The following is a 23,005-nucleotide window of genomic DNA, read 5'->3' as shown; positions in this document are numbered from 1 at the left end:
TTGCCTTGACTGATGCGAGGACTCTAAAATCCCTAACAAGTCTTCTTGGTACTTGGTGAGTCTCTGGAGCGGAGATCGTAATCCTGATTCCTAACTTCGACGGCTTAACTCGGATCAGAAGAACAGCGCTTCAATTCTATTTGGTACACTTGCGTCTCACAGATACTAGTATTCTTCATTTCTTTGTTACTGCTAGTTACTTATGTTGCAGCATTTAATTAATCCTTACAAGAAGAAATAAATCTTCTTATGCCGAATTCTTTTTCAAATGAACTGAGATGTAATTTAGCTGAAGCCTTTATACATCACAGTCATGCAAGTTAATAACCGGGTTATAATCTTTCATAATATTTTAAAATATTTATTCTATTTAGAGTGTATTAACTATCTATTCAGATTAATTTCTACTATATAATAACAAAAAAGAGTCTTAATGGTAAAATTTCTTGTTGCTTGGCACTCCTTACAGGGAACTAGCAGATACTAAGTTCCAACATGAGCAAAGCAGGTGATATTCCCAAAACAGAATCTGAAGAGGCCTCGGCTTCTCAGATTAGAACTTTGACGAGCTTGCAATCAACAATTTCCTCACTTGAATTGATAAATAGTTTGAGGAGGAAGAGGGATTTGATGAGCCTCTTGTGTAGTTACCCACTGGACATGAGAGTGATCTTTGATGATTTCATACCAAAGGCATATTGTGAGAGGAAGCTGCTGCTTAAGCTAGAAGGACTTCTTCCAAAAGCGATAATAAGGGATGCTGAAAATGGTGACAGGTCCGGCTCCAACTTCATCTTTGGTGATGCCAACTCGGACTTAATTCCAGAAGCTATTCTCGATATGGCTGCTGATCTTGCTGTCCACCAACTCATGCAAACATTGATTTCCATTTGTAAAAGCAAAAGTCCAAAGCATGCAAAATGCATCAGGTTATCAACAAGAAATGATGTTGAAAAGAGAACAGTCATGGAAAAAGTAACTGCAGCCTTGAATGACAAGCACCATTCACTTGACATTCTTAATTCATTTCATGGACATCTGACTATTGATGCCACCGGATATCCAACTTCAGAAGCAGAGAAGGAACTTAAGCAACATATCTGTCAACTACTTCAGCTTTCAGCTATTAAATACGATGACATCTTGTGCACCCTACAGATTGAAGACGAGATGTCAAGAAGCAGGTATCTAGTAATTCTTGTAGATAGGGATGGTGAGGAAATTGTTGATCCACAAAAAGTGGGACTTTATGGTACTCTACTGACAGGAGTTTTGGTATTCATTACCACTGACTCACCATCATCTCAACAGGCTAAAGAAGGAGGATTGAAGGATGGGTTAGTGAACTTGGAAATACGGACAAAAGAACATTTGCTGCCATGGGTGGTCTTCTGTGACACTGCGGGGAAGGAGTTTGTATATTCATCAGGTGCTATCCTGACAACTGCAGTGCGCATAGTTGAGGAGTGTCGTAGCCACCTTCATGCAATTCTCCTTGTGGCAAAGTGGTTGAAGAATCATCAAGATGTCAGAATGTGGGAACTTGCTCTCCACAAATTACAATTTACTAATCCTTCACACGATGTCATCAATTTTCATGGTTTGAACAGCATCATGATAAACACATTCCTAAACTTAATATGGGATGGCATGAATAAGACACAACAGAATTGCCTACTGAGCTGTTCAGTCATTCCCAAAATTAGAGATGGCATGGTTGATCATGAATTGAAGAATCACTGGATGTCTTCTCTTTTTGTGGATGCGGGAGAAACAGAAAAGAACCTAAGACAGCTTGTGGAAAATTCCATCTTTCTTCAATTCGACGGTGTTGGAGGCAGGTATATTTGGTTACCAGAAGAAACCTATCAAATGTTAGAATGGATATACACCTTAGACCCATTGTTCATAGAGAAATCGAACCTAGGATTGACTGAACCACCCAACACTGACAAATGGCATAATGCTGTACGAATTGAATTAGCAGGCAATAAAATCTCTGAGCTACCAGAGTCCCCAGATTGTCTGCAACTCAAAGTTTTGATGCTGCAACGCAATGCTGATTTGACAAAAATACCATCTTCATTTTTTTATCACATGCCTCTGCTTTGCATCCTGAACTTATCCTACACTAGTGTAAGAGAACTGCCATGTTCCTTGTTCTTTCTGAAGCACCTTAGAGAACTATATCTGAAAGGTTGTGAATGCTTCATGAAATTGCCACCTGAAATCGGAAATTTGGAGAAGCTTGAGAAGCTTGATCTTGATGAGACTCAGATCACACATCTGCCAAAAGAGGTCCAGAAGTTAACAAATATTCAAAGCTTGACCCTCTGCTTTTATGAATATCATGTTAAGAAGAACGTGCCATATTCCTGCTCAACGATTATTCCGTCTGGCGTGCTACCTAAACTCGAGAGGTTGGAACATTTGTGTATTGGTGTAAACCCTGATGATGCGCGGTGGAATAAAAATGTGCAAGTCATTCTACCAGAAATATTGGGATTAGAGTGTTTACAAACTCTCAGCATTTATATCCCACAACTGGAACTTTTGAAGCTCATACCGGCCCGCATTTTTGAACTTGATTTCAGGTTCATTGTTGGTCATCATATGCAGCGGATTATATCAAGCATGCCACCTGCCACTGATGTGGAATTTAAACAAAGTAACCGCAGCTTAAAATTTGTAAAAGGTGAGGGTGTCACAGATGAAATCAAAATGCTACTTAGACACAGCAAAGCTCTTTTCTTGGATCGGCATTTCACCTTAAAGAGTCTAACTGAATTCGAAATGAAAAATTTAGAGCAACTACGTGTGTGCATATTGACAGAATGCAAAGAAATGCAAACAATTGGTGGAGGAGGTGACTTAGACGATAATATTGATATGCTTCCGCATCTGCTATTCTTAAGTATATTCCAGATGAAGAATCTAAGAAGCATCTGGGAAGGCTCAACTCCTCCACCCTGCTTATTTGGTATGTTGCAGTCTTTGTCATTGCAAAGTTGTCCCAAGTTAACGACTCTCTTCTCTGTGGATTTTGTGGGAAATCTTTCTTTGTTGAAGGAGCTCATGGTGAAAGACTGTCCCAAATTAAGTACCCTAATAAGCTATAAGCCTTTTTCTTATACATGTAACCCCAGTGCCGATACTTTCCTCCCTAAATTGAGCAAGTTATGGCTTCTCCATCTTCCTGAATTGACCAGCATTTCGAGTGGGTTGGGCATTGGACCTGGTTTAAAAGAAGTAGGATTTTATGGTTGCCCAAAGATGCGTAATCTTTCAAGGAAGGAATTGGTAAGCAGAGCACTAACTGTAATCAAGGGACACACAAACTGGTGGAAGGCGCTAGAAGGTCGACCGTCTACATTTGATCAGGTTTTTTCCCCAATCCATGAAGAGGCGGACTTGATGACTCAATTAGGTAATTATGATGATGACATTATTTTGAAGAGGTCTTATTAATTGTTTGAATTATGCTTGTTACGTAATTGGCTTCATTCACATGTTAAAACGGCTGGCTCACCAGGTACGCCATTACAGCACACGGGGTTTGCAACTCCAGCATCAAATTCACCAGCTTCAAGTGGCAAGGGCCTCAAAAACAAGAAGGGTTCCAGGTTCTCCAACCTTAGGTACGCAACATCTTACATGCACACTGTTAAATTTGGGTATATTATCCATCAGACACGGTTATTTAATTTATTTCATACCTTTAAGTTGAATACATTAAATAACTTTTTGAATCAACTTAACCAATTTTTTTGTTTTCTCCAGAATATCAATACCTCAACTCCGATCTGCCGTTCTTTCAAATAAATTCTCCAGAGAGATTCGATACAGAGGGATTTTGGAGAGGCCCTGGGGCCGTTACACGTCCCAGGTTTGCGAACCTGGCAAGAACAGCATCTGGCTCGGCACCTTTGACCCTGCTGAAGAGGCCGCAGGTGCCGACGACGCAACCGCACGTGAGTTCCCCGGCCATAAGGCCAAAACCAATTTGCCCAGCCAGAGTAGTATCCTCTACTCCAACACCTTCGATGCCGCCGAGGAGTCTGCAAATTCTGCAAAGGTTACACATCCCTATGACAAGGCGACACGTGAGTTCATGAATCCTCAGCGGTATGCTTTTTAAGTGAACTGAGCCATGGCAAAAGATAAGGTGCTGGAGATGATTGTCTCCTGAATCATTAGGAAATGAATCATGACGAATGTTGTAATCATATATCTCTTAAGAATCAAGGGATAACTACATTACTGAAGCTTAGAGATTAAGCAGTATCATTCATAAACCTAACTACTAGCTGGCATATCAGATCCATACATGAAAGTAATAGATTTTCCATGCGTCATGAACATTAAATCTTTGGAATTTTCACTGGTGGCTGAATCATGAATTCTAAGCATATCAATTTTGGTACATCAATTCTGATCCAATTTCTGTATCAGCAATATATAAGTGAAAATAATAAAATGAGGCTAAAGGAAAAGTATCTTATATTCTTATTGCAAGATTTAACTTGAGTACATTTCAATAAGAGGGGTGTTACTGCTACTGTTATGTTTTAAGAAGGATGAACCTTGCCAGAAGAGAGTCCCTTCCAAGCAGATTTCATGGAAGCGGTGGCTGAATTGAGTGCAGCCTCAATATACTTCTTGGAAGCAATGGAGGCAGCCTTCTCCATCAAATTTCCCATTTTTCTTGCACTCTCAGCAGTGTTAACTAGGCTCTCCATTTCAGCCTTTTACATGCTCTCAAGCTCCTCTTCGAAGCGCCGGAACTCGTCCATGGCACTTTCCATGACAGAATCAAGGTAGTCCTCAGCTTCCTTCATGGAAACCTCAACCTCTTCAACCTCTTTCTGTTGCTCAAGTTCTGCAGCTGCCCATGCCTTGTATGACTCGATCTCAAACGGCTACATGAGATCCTCAACTGTGGATGGATCAAAGCTCTTGTCTTGCAGAGCATGGTCTGAGAGCAAGGTGAATTGTGACAGAAGGGCTTCCATGTTTTCTCTCTTTTCTCTTGGTGAGTATGAAATTGTTGAATTTAAGAAGCAGATCTTGTTTCTGTATTTAGTGCAAGAAAAAGTATAAAGGGATAGTATTTTTGGCTTTTATATTTGACGAACTATTTTAAGGGCTATAATAATTTTCCACAAAGTTAATGAATAGTATATATTTAAAAGAATTATAAAAGATTTCTCTTTTTTATTGAGTTTGGCCTCATCAAGGTTGTAGATGAACTAAGCCTCAGTTTGATGTGAAATGGAACCGTTGAAATTAATTTTTATTTCTGTATGATGAAGATAAGGTTTGATACTTTGATGGATGGCTCATGTTATACACTGACATACTAATATGTAATTTGCTATCTAGGAATAAGATTTTTATATTGGTGGCATGCCAAAATAAAATTATATTATATATTATTCAAAAATGTTTTGTTTTAATATGCTATATTCTATAAAACTAGATGTCTAGATGTTAAAAATCTAACTAGGAACTGCGCACAAGGTGTTCATTAAACAAACACTATCCATACAAACCGATTATGATATCTCCCATCAATTTGAACATCATGAAATGTGATCGGAGTTCAACCGATACATTTGCTTAAAATGATTTTTCTGACGAAAGCTAACTACACTACTCCACATGCACTAAAAAATCTTGCATGATCTGCATTTATTTTTTTCAAAGAAGATATTATTAGAAGGAAAGACTCTTCTAACTTACACAAATCAAACTTTATCCATGAACAAGATGTTACAACTTACAATGCTTTTAAGACAGAACATACTAGGAAAATACAACAGGGACAAGCACAACTTGCTTTTTTATTTCTTCATAAAACGTTAATCCGAACCATGAAGAAATATGGCTAAAATGTAAGCTCATTCGAGGGTAGAAATATGTCTTGGTATTGAGCTTTGTGTTTCCACTTCAACTCATTCCACCATCCTTGTTCACCCCTAATGGATCTTAGGTTTGTTTCCTTGTCCTTGCAAAATGGTAAAGATTTCAACAGAGGGCACCTGTATATATTTACTCGCTCTAGAGAGGACCATCTCAATGTCATGTCTGGGGTTACAAATCTGAGTCTTGGCAAGTTAGCTAGCAGCAGCACCTCCAGTTTTGGAAGAACATCCTCACCGATCTCTATGATTGGAATAAGTTCTTCTAATCTAAAGCAGCTGTGAATTTCCAGTTTCTGAAGCTCTGAGAGATATTGAATAGCCCCATTGCAAAAAATGGTTATTAAAAAGGGGCAATTCTTCAATGTCAAAACCTTTAATTTGGAAAGGGATCCAGGGTTCAGAGGACCTCGAAACACACAATTCAGTTCAAGCAATTTGTTTAACAGCAATTGCTCTAGATTTGGCAGGCCGATTTCATCTCTAGAACCATTCACGTTACCTCCTATAAGGGTATGAATTTCATTGCATTCCTCGAGTGAAAGACCCCGAATTTGCTCCAAGTTTTCTTTTCCAAGGTCTGATATTTCTTTAATTTCCTTGAAGTGTACCAATTCAACTGCATGGGTTTGAGGAAGTATCTCACTTATTGAAAAAGTATTCTCATGCTTGCTATTGTCATACCTTATGTATTTGGAAATCCTATACTCAAAAGACTCTAGAATTTGTGGCCGTTTTGAGTTTGGACATCCGACAAAGAATTGGAACGAAGTAAATTGCCTTCCAGATCTCCTTCTTAGAAACCTGTCAAGAATGTTGGAAGAGGGAAAGCTGCACTGAAGGTTGGTTAGATGTTCCAAAGAAGTCAACATCGCCATCACATTTTCTGCATTACTGCACCAATCCTCAAAGGAAACTACTTCGATGACCAATTCTTCTAATCTCGTGAGCCTTAAAATTGCACAAGGATCAAGATCACCTGTTTGATCCATATTTTGATCACCACTTCTGATGTATGGGACTCGCAGGCATCTTAAATTGATCAAGTACCCAATTAGAGATGGGATGAAGCTTATCTGGGTACCCCGAATGTCGAGGAACTCAAGAAGCTCAAGTGTTCCAATAGCAGGATGTAACTCCCTTAGATGCTTACAGTGATTAAGATAGAGCCCTTTAAGACCTGTCAACTTTGACATCGATGATGGTAACCACCTAATTCCAGTGCCATACAAGTCCAACACAAGAAGACTTCTCATGTGTTTCTTGAAAAACAGTTGTGGGATCGTAGACAAGTCTGGATTCTTTTGCAGCAATAGCATCAAAAGCATGCTACAATCTTGGTTTGTTGGCAAACTTTTCAGATTAGTGTCTATCATTGATACCCATCTAGCCTTCTCCCATGATAATGATTCTTGGGCATCATCAAGTTTCTCTCTAGTTTGGACGTAAGAACTACATTCAGGGTGCTTAGATGATATATGCAAAGCAAGTTGTTGCATACAATCATTCATGGAAACATATATCATCTGTTTTCCTCTATCCAGAAGAGAGACATCAGTAAGATGTTCCAATATTGCCTGACCACGATCCCGTGCCTTTTGGTATTTCCTTGTGTTGTTAACATCACCAAGGAAGTTCTGAGCAGCCCAACACTCCACCAAATAGTCAGTATAAACCTTGCAATTGGCAGGGTACAATGAAGCATACAGAAAGCATTTCTGTTTGTTTTCATCTTTCAATTCATCATAACAGAACGTCAAGAATGAGTACAACTCACTCACGCCTTCATTCTCATAATCCGGCCATCGTTCTTCAAGATCTTCCAGTCCTACCCTCCAGCTGGAAGCACTCTTTTTCAATCTGAAAGAGCGTGCTATCTTCTGTATCAGAAGGGGAAGACAAGAGCACTTGTCACATACACGCCGAGCTATCTCTGGAATGTCCGGGAGATCAATCACAGGACCTACAGTGTTACAGAACATCTTCCATGCCTCATCCCGGGATAACAGGCCTACCTCAATCATCCTTTCTGCTCCATTCAAGGTACAAACTTGGCGATGTTGAGCAGTTATTATCACCTTACTGTGATTGTCATTACATGGTATTCCCAGCTGACCCAAGTTGATCTCATCCGCTGCCCCATCCAAAATCAGCAAATACTTCTTAGTTTGCAGCTCCTCATGTATTATTCTCGCAACTTCCTCGGGATCATTGATGACTTCAGTATCCACCTTCAATCGCTTTGCTATTTTACATTGAAGCTCGTGATCTGTGTGATCAGCTGAGAGGCTAATAAATATGACTATATCAAAGATCTCTGCAACAACATCATGGTTATTTAGGTTCTGCATCAGTGCTGTCTTCCCCACGCCCTTCATTCCAGCCACTCCAATGGTTTGTATTTTGCTGCTTTTTAGCAGATCTACAATATTTTCGAGTGCACTTTGGAGAGTCTTATACCCCATGATTTCAGGAGCATAAAAAACTTTTAAGATTCGATCTGGTGGTTTATCAACTGTAGAATCCACAGAATTTCCCTTGTCTGCGAGTTGTTGAACTTCTTTAAGCTTTTTCTCAATCTCTGTGGATAGGATTGGGTGCTTCCAAGACCAAGTTGAAGTTTCATATTTGGCAATCAAATGACGAGTTTCAGCAGCTACCTCAAACACCTTTGCAGACCATAAGCGATAAGCACTTGAGGTATCTTTGTGTCTGTTTCCTTGAACTTCCTTCTCTTTATCTTCTTTCAATGCAAGTAGTCCTTGCAGTTCTTGCTTCAGAAGTTCAAAGTTCTCTCCCGAATTTCTTACAGATACCAACCTGCTTGCTAGGGCTTCTCCTCCAACCTGCTTTGCTACCTCTGTTGCCAAATCTCCGAGATTGGAAGCAATGTTTCCGAAACCAGCCATGATGATTAAATGCCTGGATCAGATGGTACAAAAACATATGTTAAGCACACAGCATTAGAACATGAATTATCGTGGGATTGTGAAAGAAATGAAACAAAGCACAAAAATCATGATACTTAATTCATTTCATAGAGTATATTATTAATTTAGTTTCATATTAGATATATAACGGTTCACGAGCATTGCCTAACAGCTTAGAGTATGATTCTTATTGCCAAAAAAGAAAAAGTAAAAAAAAGCCTATTTGCCCTTCAAACTCAACACACTCTTGATATGAATTGTTGTGCACTCACAGTGTGATTCAATCAAAGTGAGCAGTTAAGGTTAAATCTTTTGAAAACTTTTTAAGTCTGTAAATTTTTTAACAGTTGATTTTAATTATATATATTATATAGTTTTTATAATTAAAATTAACGGTTAAAAATTATTGAATCACCAATGTATCAGGACTCTTAAAAGTTTTTCAAATTTTTTCATATTTACCTGACAAATACGTTTTAGCAAGAAAAATGATAAGTAGTTATTCGATTCATAGGGGAATACACCTTGTTTAGAATGAATAAAGCTAAAACCCGTGGCAGGGATGGGTTCAATTTATGATTGCATATGGAGGACTTACAGAATTAGTTTGCCACGTTGACGTAGTCACTACTATTCAAGGAGTGAGGCTTGGTCGAGATCTAGATTCCAGGTGCAGGTTTAGGTCCATTGTTACTGACAAAACAGAAACCAGAAGAAGAAAGTGGCGGGATCAAGTCAACTCAACTTTACCAGGCAGCTTCCGAGAAATATCATTTAAGCTTCGCATGTTAGTATTTTTCCATGACCTCTAATCTATTTATAATATATTAAAACATAAAAGTAGTGTTCTAATGCGGTTTTAATCCTCTAACTTTTTAAGAGTAAACTACTAATTTAGTTGTTGTCTATTTTTTACGATGACAATAGGATTCTTTAAAATAAAAACGATCCATTTCAATTTTTGTGTTTTATTTTCGTGGTACAAAATAATTTTATGAATGTTTTTTTATCAACTCTAAATAAAAAATATTGACGTGTCAAGTTTAATAAATAAAGAGTTAATTGTTTCTGAATTTAAATTGATTAAAAATTTATTTGTCTTTATTCTTTAAACAATATCTTTTTTAAATTTATAATTTATTATATTAATATTCTTTTTTTAATAAAAATGACTAAATATATAGTATAATAAGTACAAACTAATAAATAAATTATTCAAATTTAAAAATATGTTTTATTACAAAACTAAATAAATAATTCTTAAATATAAATTTTAAATATATATAATTAATAAATATTGAAATTCAGTTAATTCATCAATAATAATAACCCTATGATATACTATTAGTATTATGATCTAAATAATTTTCACAATAAAATAAAAATTAATGAACACCTTTTTTGATATATAGTAAAATTTTTTTGAAAAATAACAAATTTAATTTTTTTATCTCTTTAAATTAAATTAATAATTTTATTTGATATTTTTACACTAAAATACACTATGAGTAAGCTATTGATACTAAATGAAATAAAACATAATATATATATATATATATATATATATATATATATATTATATATTAAACCCTAAACCCTAAACATAATATATATATATATATATATATATATATATATATATATATTGTAAGAACCGCAACTAATCAATTGGTTAATTAAGTGATTAATTGCCCAAATTAGATTCCAAAAAGTTAGAGAGAGAATTTGGGGATTTAAAGGTGATTTTTGGACTCAGTGAGTCTTTTTGAGTCAGAAAATGTGCTCTAAGAAAAATCGTGAAAAATCGCGAACCGGCAGTTGAACCGGTTGAACCGGTTCAAGTCTGCCTGGTACCGCACGAGAAAAGTGAAAACCGTCAAAAAACCTTAGAAAAACATTAGAAATGGAAAACCGGGCTTTAATTTTAAAGATTTGGCCAAAAGTTAGGACAAACGGGCTAAAAACGCTAACGGGTTGGACCGAGCCCAAGTTGGGCCCAAGCCCAACATATAAATACACTTAAATGAACTCATTTCAGCCACTTTCACCCTCATAACCTAAACACAACAGCAGCTGAAGTGAGGAGAGAGGTGAGAGCTTTTCACCATTGTTACTATTCACTTCAAACTTCCCAAGCTCATATCTTGAGCTACGGAGCTCCGATCGCCGCACTGTTTGCAGCTACGCGTTCCTTGTGAAGAGATCTACAAAACCCACCCAAGAAACCCTCAAGGTAATCACGAAATCTTCCCAGTTTCTGTCTTCAAAATTTCGGGTTTTATTAGAGTTTTGGGTTAAATGGGTTTTTGTGATTTTGGATGTTTAGGTTTGCTCTAATCCTTGCTTAGCTTTGGATTTGTGTTATCAAATCTGTTGGGAAAGGTAAAAGCTCTTAAACCCTTGTGAGATTATGCTTATGTTGAACCCTAGGTTGATTTGTGGTGATTTATATGTATATAGTTTGATTATTGTGGCTTTGGGAGCTTTTGGAACTTATTTGTGCTTGTTGGAGTGGATTTGAAAGCTTGGATTATGGTTGGAAGCTTGTTGGTGCTCATTTTTAGTTTGGGTGCATAAAGAGAATCGGCTAAGGTATGATTTCGGTTTCCTCTATGTAGTATATAATATTCATGGACACTTAGGCTAGTTGACCCTAAGATAGGATTGAATGTTGTTGGTGTATGAATGATTATGTGTAAATTGATGTTAATTGTTGGTATCCTTGGAATATTGTGATTAAGGATGATTATGGAGAATTGTTTGTGTTAATGAGTATTGATGATTAGTGTTGTTGATAAGGTTGTTGGTATTTAATGATTGATGATGAATAATGATGTTGTTGGAATTTAATGATTATACAGGTTGATGAGGGATGTATGATTTATTGTTGTTGATGAGGGTTTGTTGATGTGGTTGATAATGGATGATAAATATTGATATTTTTGGTAATTGAAGGTGAGTGTTGGGATTGTTGAAAATGGTTATATTGATGTTGATAGTATGATGTTGGAGTTTGATGTTGAAATTAATAATGATGATGGTTAGTAAGGGTATTATTATGTATTTGATAGTGAGAATTGATGATTATATATGGTGGAGTGGTAAATTGGATATGGAAAATGGTAAATTCTGATATGTGATAGAATTGATGTGGTTTTGGTTGGATTGGGTTATGAAAGTTGGTAAATTGAGATTCTTGTGAGTCTTGGTAAAAGTTGACTTTTGGTGAACTTTGTCTAATCATAACTTATGCCTTGGTTTTCAAAATCTATTGAAATTAGTTTAGCATTAAAGCTTATTGAAAACTGTTCGAATCGATATAAAGTTTGTAAAAAATTGGAATTTGGTAGAGGAAGTTATGATCATTCAAAGTTGGTGTTAAAAATCTGAAATTTTCCAAAGTTGCAGAATTTCATTACTTCTGATATGTGCGGGTGCACACGTCCTGTTTCTCAAAAATTTATTTGTTTTCAACTATTTTGCCTTTTCAACAAGGTTGTAAGCTTCTATAATAGCATTTTAAAACGTTTGGGCCTAGTTTTGAGTATTAGAACATGGGATATAAATTAAGGGCTTTAGTACATGATTTTAAGGTAAATTAGAAAATGGAGGCCTAGGTTTCTGGCGTGCTGAGAATGGTTTGACGTTAGGTGAAGGATGATTGGTATATGAGATGAGGAATGATAGACTTTTGGTATTTGGAAACTGAGTTATAAAGGGACAGTGGTTGAGATGAGTCGGGGACTCGGATTGAAGTGGTGGATCTATGTATGCTGAAAATACTTTTGAAAACCATTGAAATAATATTTTTACATGATATTTTGAGACGCTATGCGCCTAGCAGGGACGGTGATTAATCCTGCCTGTCGAGGTAGCGGCGGCGGCGTAAGGACGGTGGTTAATCCCGCTTACGTTGGGATGTGAGGTCTGAGGCAAGAATATCCCGCTCGCATCCCTTCGGATCTATAGGGCGAGCAGGCGCCGGTACCTGGACAGTGATCCGGGCACTATATCTCGGGGGTTCCCATATGAGAAATCCGAAGGGCGACGTCTCCATGGAGATGTGTCGGGTTGGCAGTTGAACCGACAATGTGATATCACAGCCAGTAGGGCAGGCATTCATCATATGCATTTCCTATCTGCTTGTTTGCTTTGTCTACTTGTAATGGTTTGCCTAATTGAATAACATGCTTACTTGCTATCTGAATTATTTGCCATATATGCTACTACTTGTGCTTTACTTGCTTTGAACATTATCTGTGTTTTCTGCTGGGATTGAGGAGGTTCGGAAGGCGGTGGCGATGGGATCGCATGGAGGATTGGTTGGTGAAGGCTGTGGGACAGCGGTGTTTGGTTAGAATAGAAATCCCTTAAGATAGATAACCTGGTTTATTTAAGTCAAGTTGGTATATTATGCTTAAATGTTTTAGAATGCTTTAAGTTGAATCTTGTGATTGATATGAAGCTTAGGATTGCCTTTGGCGTCCCGGGGTCTTATATCCTATATCACTGGGAACTGTTACCATACTGAGAACCGCCGGTTCTCATACCATATTGTTGTTGTGTTTTTCAGATGCAGGTCGCAACCCACCTCGGTGAGTTGCTTTGGTTGGTGACAGGAGCGGAGAATCTTGGATCATTTTGGAGTTCTTTTTGGTTTATTTTGTTTATACATCTCTCTTTTTGTATTTTGTTTTGCCTAGAGGCATGTATTTGAGAGAACAAAACTTGTATAAGCTGTTTTCACTGTATGGTTTTGTATATCAGTATATGGCTAGCCGGCTTAAACTCCGTGAGTCGTGACTAGTTCCCTATGATATTATATACTTATCTTTTGTTATATCTTCTCTGGTTCTTATGCCTTAAGCTAGTAGCTCCGTTAGTACGTTTGTGCTTCGAAATTCTGTTTTTGAGCTATATCTTTCATCGGGCTTCTAGATTATACTATTCTTTCTATATATATATATATATATATATGAGTTTAGAACCGTCGTAATCTCTGATTGACCTTGGCTTTACGACGCGAGGTAAGGCTTAGGCTAATTAGGGTGTTACATTTAGTGGTATCAGAGCGGTTCGTCCTCGTGAGCCTGAGAGATGGACCGATTGTGCTTCATTGCATACTCTGTGTGTCTTTTCTTTGATGCTATTAGGTTATCGGTTTGATATATGCATAGCATGCTTGTTTGTGAGTGTCTGTTTGGGATAATTGAAGCACTAAACTTTTGATATTGAGACTGATCACCTTGATATCTATTGTATTGTGTAGACAAGAATCCTACATGGCTACTCGCGGGCGAGGTCGAACGCGTACACGGGAAAGTAGGAATGAGCATCCAGCTGACAATCACGCCGAATTCATGGCGGCGATGGCGAATCTCGCTAACACCATGGAAGCTAATGCTGCTGCGACTCTGCAAGCAGTGCAGAGATTGGGCCAACCGACTGGAAATGGCAACGAAAATGGGAATGGCGAAGGGAATACCAATGATAATGCTGAGGGTAATGGCGATAACACAGGAGGAGTTCCGATGATCCTGGCGACGTTCCTCAAGGTTCATCCGCCAACTTTCCGAGGATCCACAGATCCTATTGAAGCGGACCACTGGTTCCAGGCTATAGAGCGTGCTTTACAGGCGCAGCATGTTCCTCTCAATCAATATGTAGAGTTTGCCGCTTATCAGCTAGCGGGAGAGGCCCAGCCCTGGTGGCAAGCTGAGTGTCGTTTGCTACAGCTTCAGAACGCCAACATTCCATGGGAGGTGTTCCAAACGGCTTTCTACAAGAAATACTTTCCTGAGTCTGCAAGGGAAGCAAAGGAGATGGAGCTAATGCAGCTGAAGCAAGGTTCCATGTCTGTGGCAGAGTACACCAACAAGTTCGAAGAGCTTTGTAGGTTTTCTCGGGTATGTCAGGGTGACCCGGAGACTTTCGAGAGCTGGAGGTGCATTAAGTACCAAAGGGGCTTGAAGGACAACATTATGACTGCTGTGGCTCCTATGGAGATCCGTGTCTTCTCCGACTTGGTGAACAAAGCAAGGGTAGTGGAGGAGTATGCCAAGACAGTGGCGGCATCTAAGGACACTCATGGAGGGAGCTCTAGTCGTGGGCGTGGCAAGTATTTTTATCCTAGAGGACAAAGCTTCAAAAGAGGGGGATATACTCCTCAAGGCCAAGGGGGTTTCAGAAAGAACAATCAGAATCAGTTTCAGTATGCTAAAGGCAGAGGAAATCAGAGTAAGAGTTCTCCGGATTTAGCTTGTGATCATTGTGGACATTTTCACCCTTATGACTCATGTAAGATTGGTTTAGGTGGTTGCTTCAAGTTTGGGTTACCTGGCCACATTGCGAGGGATTGCCCTCGTGGGAGGAATCAGAATGCGGGCCAGAGTCAGCATCAAGGTCGAGTCTTTGCTGTGAATGCCAAGGATGCTTCCAAGGCAGATCCTTTGATGAAAGGTATATGTCTAATTGGTGATAAATCCTCAGTTGCATTATATGATACTGGAGCTTCGCATTCGTTTATTTCATTTGCTAAAGTTGAGGAATTAGGCTTGAAAGTATCAGAGTTACCTTTTGATCTACATGTACATACTCCGCATCAAACAGTTATGACTAGGTCAGGTTGTAGACAAGTAGGTTTCAAGCTTGAGGGTAGAGACTTTGTACACGATTTGATCTGTTTACCAATGGTGGGGCTGGAGATGATTTTGGGGTTTGATTGGTTGTCGAAGAACCGGATTTTGTTGGATTCCTTTGAACGGACAATTCGGTTTATGCCGGAAGGAGAAAATGGAGCAGTGGTAGCTACGGGGTATTACCTGAACTCTGTAATGGTGCATTATAGTGGGGAGGAGTGTCAGGGTTATATTCTGTTGGCTGCTAATGCATTGGGCGATGCCCAGAACTTAGATCAAATTCCGGTGGTTAGAGATTTTCCAGAAGTGTTCCCGAAAGATATCCCTGAGTTCCCACCTCAAAGGGAAATTGAGTTTGCGATTGAATTGGTGCCAGGAGCCGGACCAGTATCGATTGCACCGTATAGAATGGCTCCTATAGAGCTGGCAGAGCTAAAGACTCAGTTGGAAGAGCTTCTGAATAAGAGGTTCATTCGACCGAGTGTATCACCGTGGGGAGCACCAGTTTTATTGGTGAAGAAGAAAGATGGAGGGATGCGTTTGTGTGTGGATTACCGACAGTTAAATAAAGTGACAGTAAAGAACAAGTACCCGCTGCCAAGGATAGATGACTTGATGGATCAATTGCAAGGAGCTGGAGTGTTTTCCAAGATTGATTTGAGATCCGGTTACCACCAGATAATAGTGAAGGAAGAGGATATCCCTAAGACTGCCTTTAGAACACGCTATGGACACTACGAGTTTGCGGTAATGTCTTTTGGGTTAACGAATGCACCTGCTATTTTCATGGATTACATGAACAGAGTGTTTCGTCCCTTTTTGGACAAATTCGTGGTGGTTTTCATAGATGACATCTTAGTTTACTCTAAGACGGTAAAGGAGCATGAGGAACACTTGAGGATTGTACTGCAAATCTTAAAGGAGCGGAAGTTATACGCTAAGTTATCAAAGTGCGAGTTCTGAAAGGAGGAAGTAAAGTTCTTAGGCCACGTGGTGAGTAAGGGAGGAATAGCTGTAGATCCTTCTAAAGTAGAAGCGGTGATGGAATGGGAAAGACCGACGACTGTGACGGAAGTCAGAAGCTTTTTGGGTTTAGCCAGATATTACCGGAGATTTATCGAAGGATTTTCCCGGATTGCGCTAACAATGACAAAGTTGACAAGGAAAGAAGTGCCGTTCGAGTGGACGTCGGAGTGCGAAGAAAGTTTTCAAACGTTAAAGCAGAGATTAACTTCAGCACCTGTTCTAATCCTACCGGAACCGCATGAACCGTTTGAGGTATATTGTGATGCTTCTTTGAAGGATTTGGGTTGCGTGTTGATGCAACACCAGAATGTGGTGGCTTACGCATCGCGTCAGCTGAGACCGCATGAGGTGAATTACCCCACTCATGACTTGGAATTAGCGGCAATTGTGTTTGCATTGAAGATTTGGAGACACCACTTATACGGAGTAAGGTTTAGCGTCTTTTCTGATCATAAGAGTCTCAAGTACATCTTTGATCAGAAAGAGCTAAATATGCGCCAGAGAAGGTGGATGGAGTTGCTTAAAGATTATGATTTCGAGTTGAGTTATCACCCTGGAAAGGCAAACGTGGTAGCAGACGCTTTGAGTCGGAAATCTTTAACAATTGCTTGGATGAGAATCAAGGAAGAAGAACTAGTGGATAAGTTTGTAGATCTTAAGCTGGATATTAGTGAAGTTGCCGGAAGAGCTTGTTTGAACTAGTTACAGATTTCAAGCACGTTTAAATCAGAAATACAAAGGGCGCAGCAAGATGAGCAGAAGTTTCAGCAATTGTTTCAACCAGTTGGTGATAAGAGACGCGAAGAATTCACTAAGGATGATGAAGGGTTATGGAGATACAAGGGAAGGATTTGCATACCAGATGTTGGGAGTTTGAGGCGAGACTTGCTGTTGGAGGCTCACAACAGTGAATTTTCTATTCATCCCGGGAGCACGAAGATGTATTATGACATGAAGAAGATGTTCTGGTGACCGGAGATGAAGGGTGATGTAGCTACAGTGGTATCCAAATGTTTGACCTGCCAGAAAGTGAAGATAGAGCATCAAAAACCGTCAGGAATGCTACAACCACTTGAGATTCCTCAGTGGAAGTGGGAAGGAATTGCTATGGATTTTGTTACCGGTTTATCGAGGACTAGGTCGGGGTTTGATGCGATTTGGGTGATCGTAGATCGCTTAACCAAATCCGCTCATTTTCTGCCTATCCGACTAAACTGTTCTATGGAGGAATTGGCAAGATTATACATCAAGGAGATAGTGAGGTTGCATGGTGTGCCGTCAAGCATAGTATCGGACCGTGATCCCCGATTCACATCAAGGTTTTGGGGAGCTTTCCAAAGAGCTTTCGGTACGAAGCTATGTCTTAGTACGGCGTATCATCCACAAACAGATGGACAATCGGAAAGGACTATTCAAACGTTGGAAGATATGCTGAGAGCATGTGTGTTGGATCAACCCGGGAGTTGGGATCGTTACATGCCATTGGTGGAGTTCGCATATAACAACAGCTTTCATGCAAGCATTGGGATGGCTCCGTATGAGGCTTTGTATGGACGAAAGTGTCAGTCTCCACTTTGTTGGTATGAATTTGGAGAAGTAAGTGTTTTGGGTCCAGATTTGATAGCAGAGACTACTGAGAACATTAAGAAGATTTGTGCAAGGATTTTAACTGCCCAAAGTCGACAGAAGAGTTATGCGGATCAGAGAAGGAAACCCTTAGAGTTTGAAGTGGGAGAACACGTATTCCTTAGGGTTATACCGACAACTGGGATTGGAAGAGCAATCAAGACCAAGAAGTTGAACCCAAGATATATAGGACCGTTTGAGGTTTTGAAGAGATTCGGGCCGGTGGCATATCAAGTAGCTTTGCCACCTCATCTGTCTAACTTGCATGACGTATTCCACGTGTCACAGCTCTGTAAATACACGTCGGATGCGGCTCATGTGTTGGAGCCTGAATCGGTCAAGTTGAAAGAGAACTTGACTCTCCAAGTGACACCAGTGAGGATCGATGACACTAGTGTGAAGAAGCTGCGAGGAAAGGATGTCCCATTAGTTAAAGTTGCTTGGGAGCGAGCAGGAGTAGAAGAGCACACTTGGGAATTGGAGTCTGAGATGCGAAATGATTATCCCGAGCTTTTCTCAGGTAATTCAAATTTTGAGGGCAAAATTTCTTATTTGGTGGGGAGAATGTAAGAACCGCAACTAATCAACCGGTTAATTAAGTGATTAATTGCCCAAATTAGATTCCAAAAAGTTAGAGAGAGAATTTGGGGATTTAAAGGTGATTTTTGGACTCAGTGAGTCTTTCTGAGTCAGAAAATGTGCTTTCTATGAAAAACCGTGAAAAATCGCGAACCGGCAGTTGAACCGGTTCAAGTCTGCCTGGTACCGCACGAGAAAAGTGAAAACCGTTAAAAAACCTTAGAAAAACATTAGAAATGGAAAACCGGGCTTTAATTTTAAAGATTTGGCCCAAAGTTAGGCCAAAGGGCTAAAAACGCTAACGTGTTGGACCGGGCCCAAGTTAGGCCCAAGCCCAACATATAAATACACTTAAATGAACCTATTTCAGCCACTTTCACCCTCATAACTTAAACACAATAGCAGCTGAAGTGAGGAGAGAGGTGAGAGCTTTTCACGATTGTTACTATTCACTTCAAACTTCCCAAGCTCATATCTTGAGCTACGGAGCTCCGATCGCCGCACTGTTTGCGGCTACGCGTTCCTTGTGAAGAGATCTACAAAACCCACCCAAGAAACCCTCAAGATAATCACGAAATCTTCCCAGTTTCTCTCTTCAAAATTTCGGATTTTATTAGAGTTTTAGGTTAAATGGGTTTTTGTGATTTTGGATGTTTAGGTTTGCTCTAATCCTTGCTTAGCTTTGGATTTGTGTTATCAAATCTGTTGGGAAAGGTAAAAGCTCTTAAACCCTTGTGAGATTATGCTTATGTTGAACCCTAGGTTGATTTGTGGTGATTTATATGTATATAGTTTGATTATTGTGGCTTTGGGAGCTTTTGGAACTTATTTGTGCTTGTTGGAGTGGATTTGAAAGCTTGGATTATGGTTGGAAGCTTGTTGGTGCTCATTTTGAGTTTGGGTGCATAAAGGGAATCGGCTAAGGTATGGTTTCGGTTTCCTCTATGTAGTATATAATATTCATGGACACTTAGGCTAGTTGACCCTAAGATAGGATTGAATGTTGTTGGTGTATGAATGATTATGTGTAAATTGATGTTAATTGTTGGTATCCTTGGAATATTGTGATTAAGGATGATTATGGAGAATTGTTGGTATTAATGAGTATTGATGATTAGTGTTGTTGATGAGGTTGTTGGTATTTAATGATTGATGATGAATAATGATGTTGTTGGAATTTAATGATTATACAGGTTGATGAGGGATGTATGATTTATTGTTGTTGATGAGGGTTTGTTGATGTGGTTGATAATGGATGATAAATATTGATATTTTTGGTAATTGAAGGTGAGTGTTGGGATTGTTGAAAATGGTTATATTGATGTTGATAGTATGATGTTGGAGTTTGATGTTGAAATTAATAATGATGATGGTTAGTAAGGGTATTATTATGTATTTGATAGTGAGAATTAATGATTATATATGGTGGAGTGGTAAATTGGATATGAAAAATGGTAAATTCTGATATGTGATAGAATTGATGTGGTTTTGGTTGGATTGGGTTATGAAAGTTGGTAAATTGAGATTCTTGTGAGACTTGGTAAAAGTTGACTTTTGGTGAACTTTGTCTAATCATAACTTATGCCTTGGTTTTCAAAATCTATTGAAATTAGTTTAGCATTAAAGCTTATTGAAAACTGTTCGAATCGATATAAAGTTTGTAAAAAATTGGAATTTGGTAGAGGAAGTTATGATCATTCAAAGTTGGTGTTAAAAATATGAAATTTTCCAAAGTTGCAGAATTTCATTACTTCTGATATGTGCGGGTGCACACGTCCTGTTTCTCAAAAATTTATTTGTTTTCAACTATTTTGCCTTTTCAACAAGGTTGTAAGCTTCTATAACAGCATTTTAAAACGTTTGGGCCTAGTTTTGATTATTAGAACATGGGATATAAATTAAGGGCTCTAGTACATGATTTTAAGGTAAATTAGAAAATGGAGGCCTAGGTTTCTGGCGTGCTGAGAATGGTTTGACGTTAGGTGAAGGATGATTGGTATATGAGATGAGGAATGATAGAGTTTTGGTATTTGAAAACTGAGTTATAAAGGGACAGTGGTTGAGATGAGTCGGGGACTCGGATTGAAGTGGTGGATCTATGTATGCTGAAAATACTTTTGAAAACCATTGAAATAATATTTTTACATGATATTTTGAGACGCTATGCGCCTAGCAGGGACGGTGGTTAATCCTGCCTGTCGAGGTAGCGGCGGCGGCGTAAGGACGGTGGTTAATCCCGCTTACGTTGAGATGTGAGGTCTGAGGCAAGAATATCCCGCTCGCATCCCTTCGGATCTATAGGGCGAGCAGGCGCCGGTACCTGGACAGTGATCCGGGCACTATATCTCGGGGGTTCCCATATGAGAAATCCGAAGGGCGACGTCTCCATGGAGATGTGTCGGGTTGGCAGTTGAACCGACAATGTGATATCACAGCCAGTAGGGCAGGCATTCATCATATGCATTTTCTATCTGCTTGTTTGCTTTGTCTACTTGTAATGGTTTGCCTAATTGAATAACATGCTTACTTGCTATCTGAATTATTTGCCATATATGCTACTACTTGTGCTTTACTTGCTTTGAACATTATCTGTGTTTTCTGCTGGGATTGAGGAGGTTCGGAAGGCGGTGGCGATGGGATCGCATGGAGGATTGGTTGGTGAAGGCTGTGGGACAGCGGTGTTTGGTTAGAATAGAAATCCCTTAAGATAGATAACCTGGTTTATTTAAGTCAAGTTGGTATATTATGCTTAAATGTTTTAGAATGCTTTAAGTTGAATCTTGTGATTGATATGAAGCTTAGGATTGCCTTTGGCGTCCCGGGGTCTTATATCCTATATCACTGGGAACTGTTACCATACTGAGAACCGCCGGTTCTCATACCATATTGTTGTTGTGTTTTTCAGATGCAGGTCGCAACCCACCTCGGTGAGTTGCTTTGGTTGGTGACAGGAGCAGAGAATCTTGGATCATTTTGGAGTTCTTTTTGGTTTATTTTGTTTATACATCTCTCTTTTTGTATTTTGTTTTGCCTAGAGGCATGTATTTGAGAGAACAAAACTTGTATAAGCTGTTTTCACTGTATGGTTTTGTATATCAGTATATGGCTAGCCGGCTTAAACTCCGTGAGTCGTGACTAGTTCCCTATGATATTATATACTTATCTTTTGTTATATCTTCTCTGGTTCTTATGCCTTAAGCTAGTAGCTCCGTTAGTACGTTTGTGCTTCGAAATTCTGTTTTTGAGCTATATCTTTCATCGGGCTTCTAGATTATACTATTCTTTCTATATATATATATATATATATATATATATATATATATATATATATATATATTATGTATGAGTTTAGAATTGTCGTAATCTCTGATTGACCTTGGCTTTACGACGCGAGGTAAGGCTTAGGCTAATTAGGGTGTTACATATATATATATATATATATATATATATATATATAAATTATTAATAATATTATTAATCTATTAATAATATTTTGAATAAAATATGTTAATTTAATTAAATTTTAGTGTACATAAAATTTTAGCTAATCTACATTATTCTTATATTGATAAATCACATTATTCTTATATTGATAAATCTTCATCGATCTGTACCTTATGACAATATGTATTATTAATAGATTAATAATATTATTGATGTTTTGAGTTTGTTGAGTTTATAAATGGTCTTTATATATATATATATATATATATATATATATATATATATATATATATATATATATATCATTTAGTATTAGTAGCATATTCATAGTGTATTTTAGTGCAAAGATATTAAATAGAATTATTAATTTATTTTAAAATGAGAAAAAATTAAATTTGTTATTACTCAAAAATTTTTTACTATATATCAAATAATGTGTTTATTAATTTTTATTTTATTGTGAAAATTAACTAGATCATAATATTAATAGTATATCATAGAGTTATTATTATTAATGTATTAACTGTAGTTTAATATTTATTATTTATATATTTAAAAATTATATTTGAGAATTATTTATTTAATTTCATAATAAATGATATTTTTAAATTTGAATAATTTATTAATTAGTTTGTATTTATTATACCATATATTCAATAATTTATTTAAAAAATAATATTAATATAATGAATAAAAAAATAATTAAAAAAATATTGTTTAAAAAATAAGGACAAATAAACCCCTAACTAATTTGAATTTAGAGACAATTAAGTTCATGTCCATTTTTGAACCTGATAAGTGAGCGTTTTTCGTTTAGAGTTGACGAAGAAACACCCACAGA

General features: G+C 38.1%; 3 protein-coding genes and 1 pseudogene across 4 annotated transcripts; 2 read left to right on the top strand and 2 right to left on the bottom strand.

The window, feature by feature from the left end:
* The first annotated feature begins 4 nt into the window (after positions 1-4).
* LOC107622657 (disease resistance protein RPS2-like) lies at positions 5-4,425 on the top strand. Its single transcript, XM_016324637.3, has 4 exons — positions 5-143; positions 470-3,427; positions 3,533-3,638; positions 3,781-4,425. The coding sequence occupies exons 2-4, from the start codon at positions 496-498 to the stop codon at positions 4,136-4,138; spliced, it is 3,396 nt and encodes a 1,131-aa protein (XP_016180123.1). The 5' UTR covers positions 5-143; positions 470-495; the 3' UTR covers positions 4,139-4,425.
* Positions 4,426-4,483: 58 nt separating this feature from the next.
* On the bottom strand, positions 4,484-5,348 carry LOC107622659 (uncharacterized; annotated as a pseudogene).
* A 342-nt stretch (positions 5,349-5,690) lies between these two features.
* Positions 5,691-9,666, bottom strand: LOC107622658 (disease resistance protein At4g27190). Its single transcript, XM_016324638.3, has 2 exons — positions 9,450-9,666; positions 5,691-8,843 (listed from the first exon to the last, which is right to left on the bottom strand). Exon 2 carries the CDS (start codon positions 8,828-8,830, stop codon positions 5,888-5,890), a length of 2,943 nt encoding a protein of 980 aa, XP_016180124.1. The 5' UTR covers positions 8,831-8,843; positions 9,450-9,666; the 3' UTR covers positions 5,691-5,887.
* Positions 9,667-10,910: 1,244 nt separating this feature from the next.
* LOC107620114 (uncharacterized) lies at positions 10,911-21,890 on the top strand. Of its 2 annotated transcripts, XM_088505761.1 has the most exons (6): positions 10,911-11,084; positions 11,178-11,233; positions 11,312-11,443; positions 14,121-15,088; positions 15,164-15,310; positions 21,626-21,890. In XM_088505761.1, exons 4-6 carry the CDS (start codon positions 14,134-14,136, stop codon positions 21,649-21,651), a joined length of 1,128 nt encoding a protein of 375 aa, XP_088361887.1. In that variant the 5' UTR covers positions 10,911-11,084; positions 11,178-11,233; positions 11,312-11,443; positions 14,121-14,133; the 3' UTR covers positions 21,652-21,890. The 2 variants fall into 2 exon arrangements, with proteins under 2 accessions (XP_088361887.1, XP_088361856.1); XM_088505730.1 differs by lacking the exons at positions 10,911-11,084; positions 11,178-11,233 and having other exon boundaries at positions 11,338-11,443; positions 14,121-15,310; positions 21,626-21,765.
* The last annotated feature ends 1,115 nt before the right edge of the window (positions 21,891-23,005 follow it).

Source organism: Arachis ipaensis, chromosome B10 (genome assembly GCF_059453495.1).
Source record: "Arachis ipaensis isolate K30076 ecotype BB chromosome B10, ASM5945349v1, whole genome shotgun sequence".
In the NCBI taxonomy this organism is placed as follows: domain Eukaryota; kingdom Viridiplantae; phylum Streptophyta; class Magnoliopsida; order Fabales; family Fabaceae; genus Arachis; species Arachis ipaensis.
This window is presented reverse-complemented; position numbering and strand designations above follow the sequence as displayed.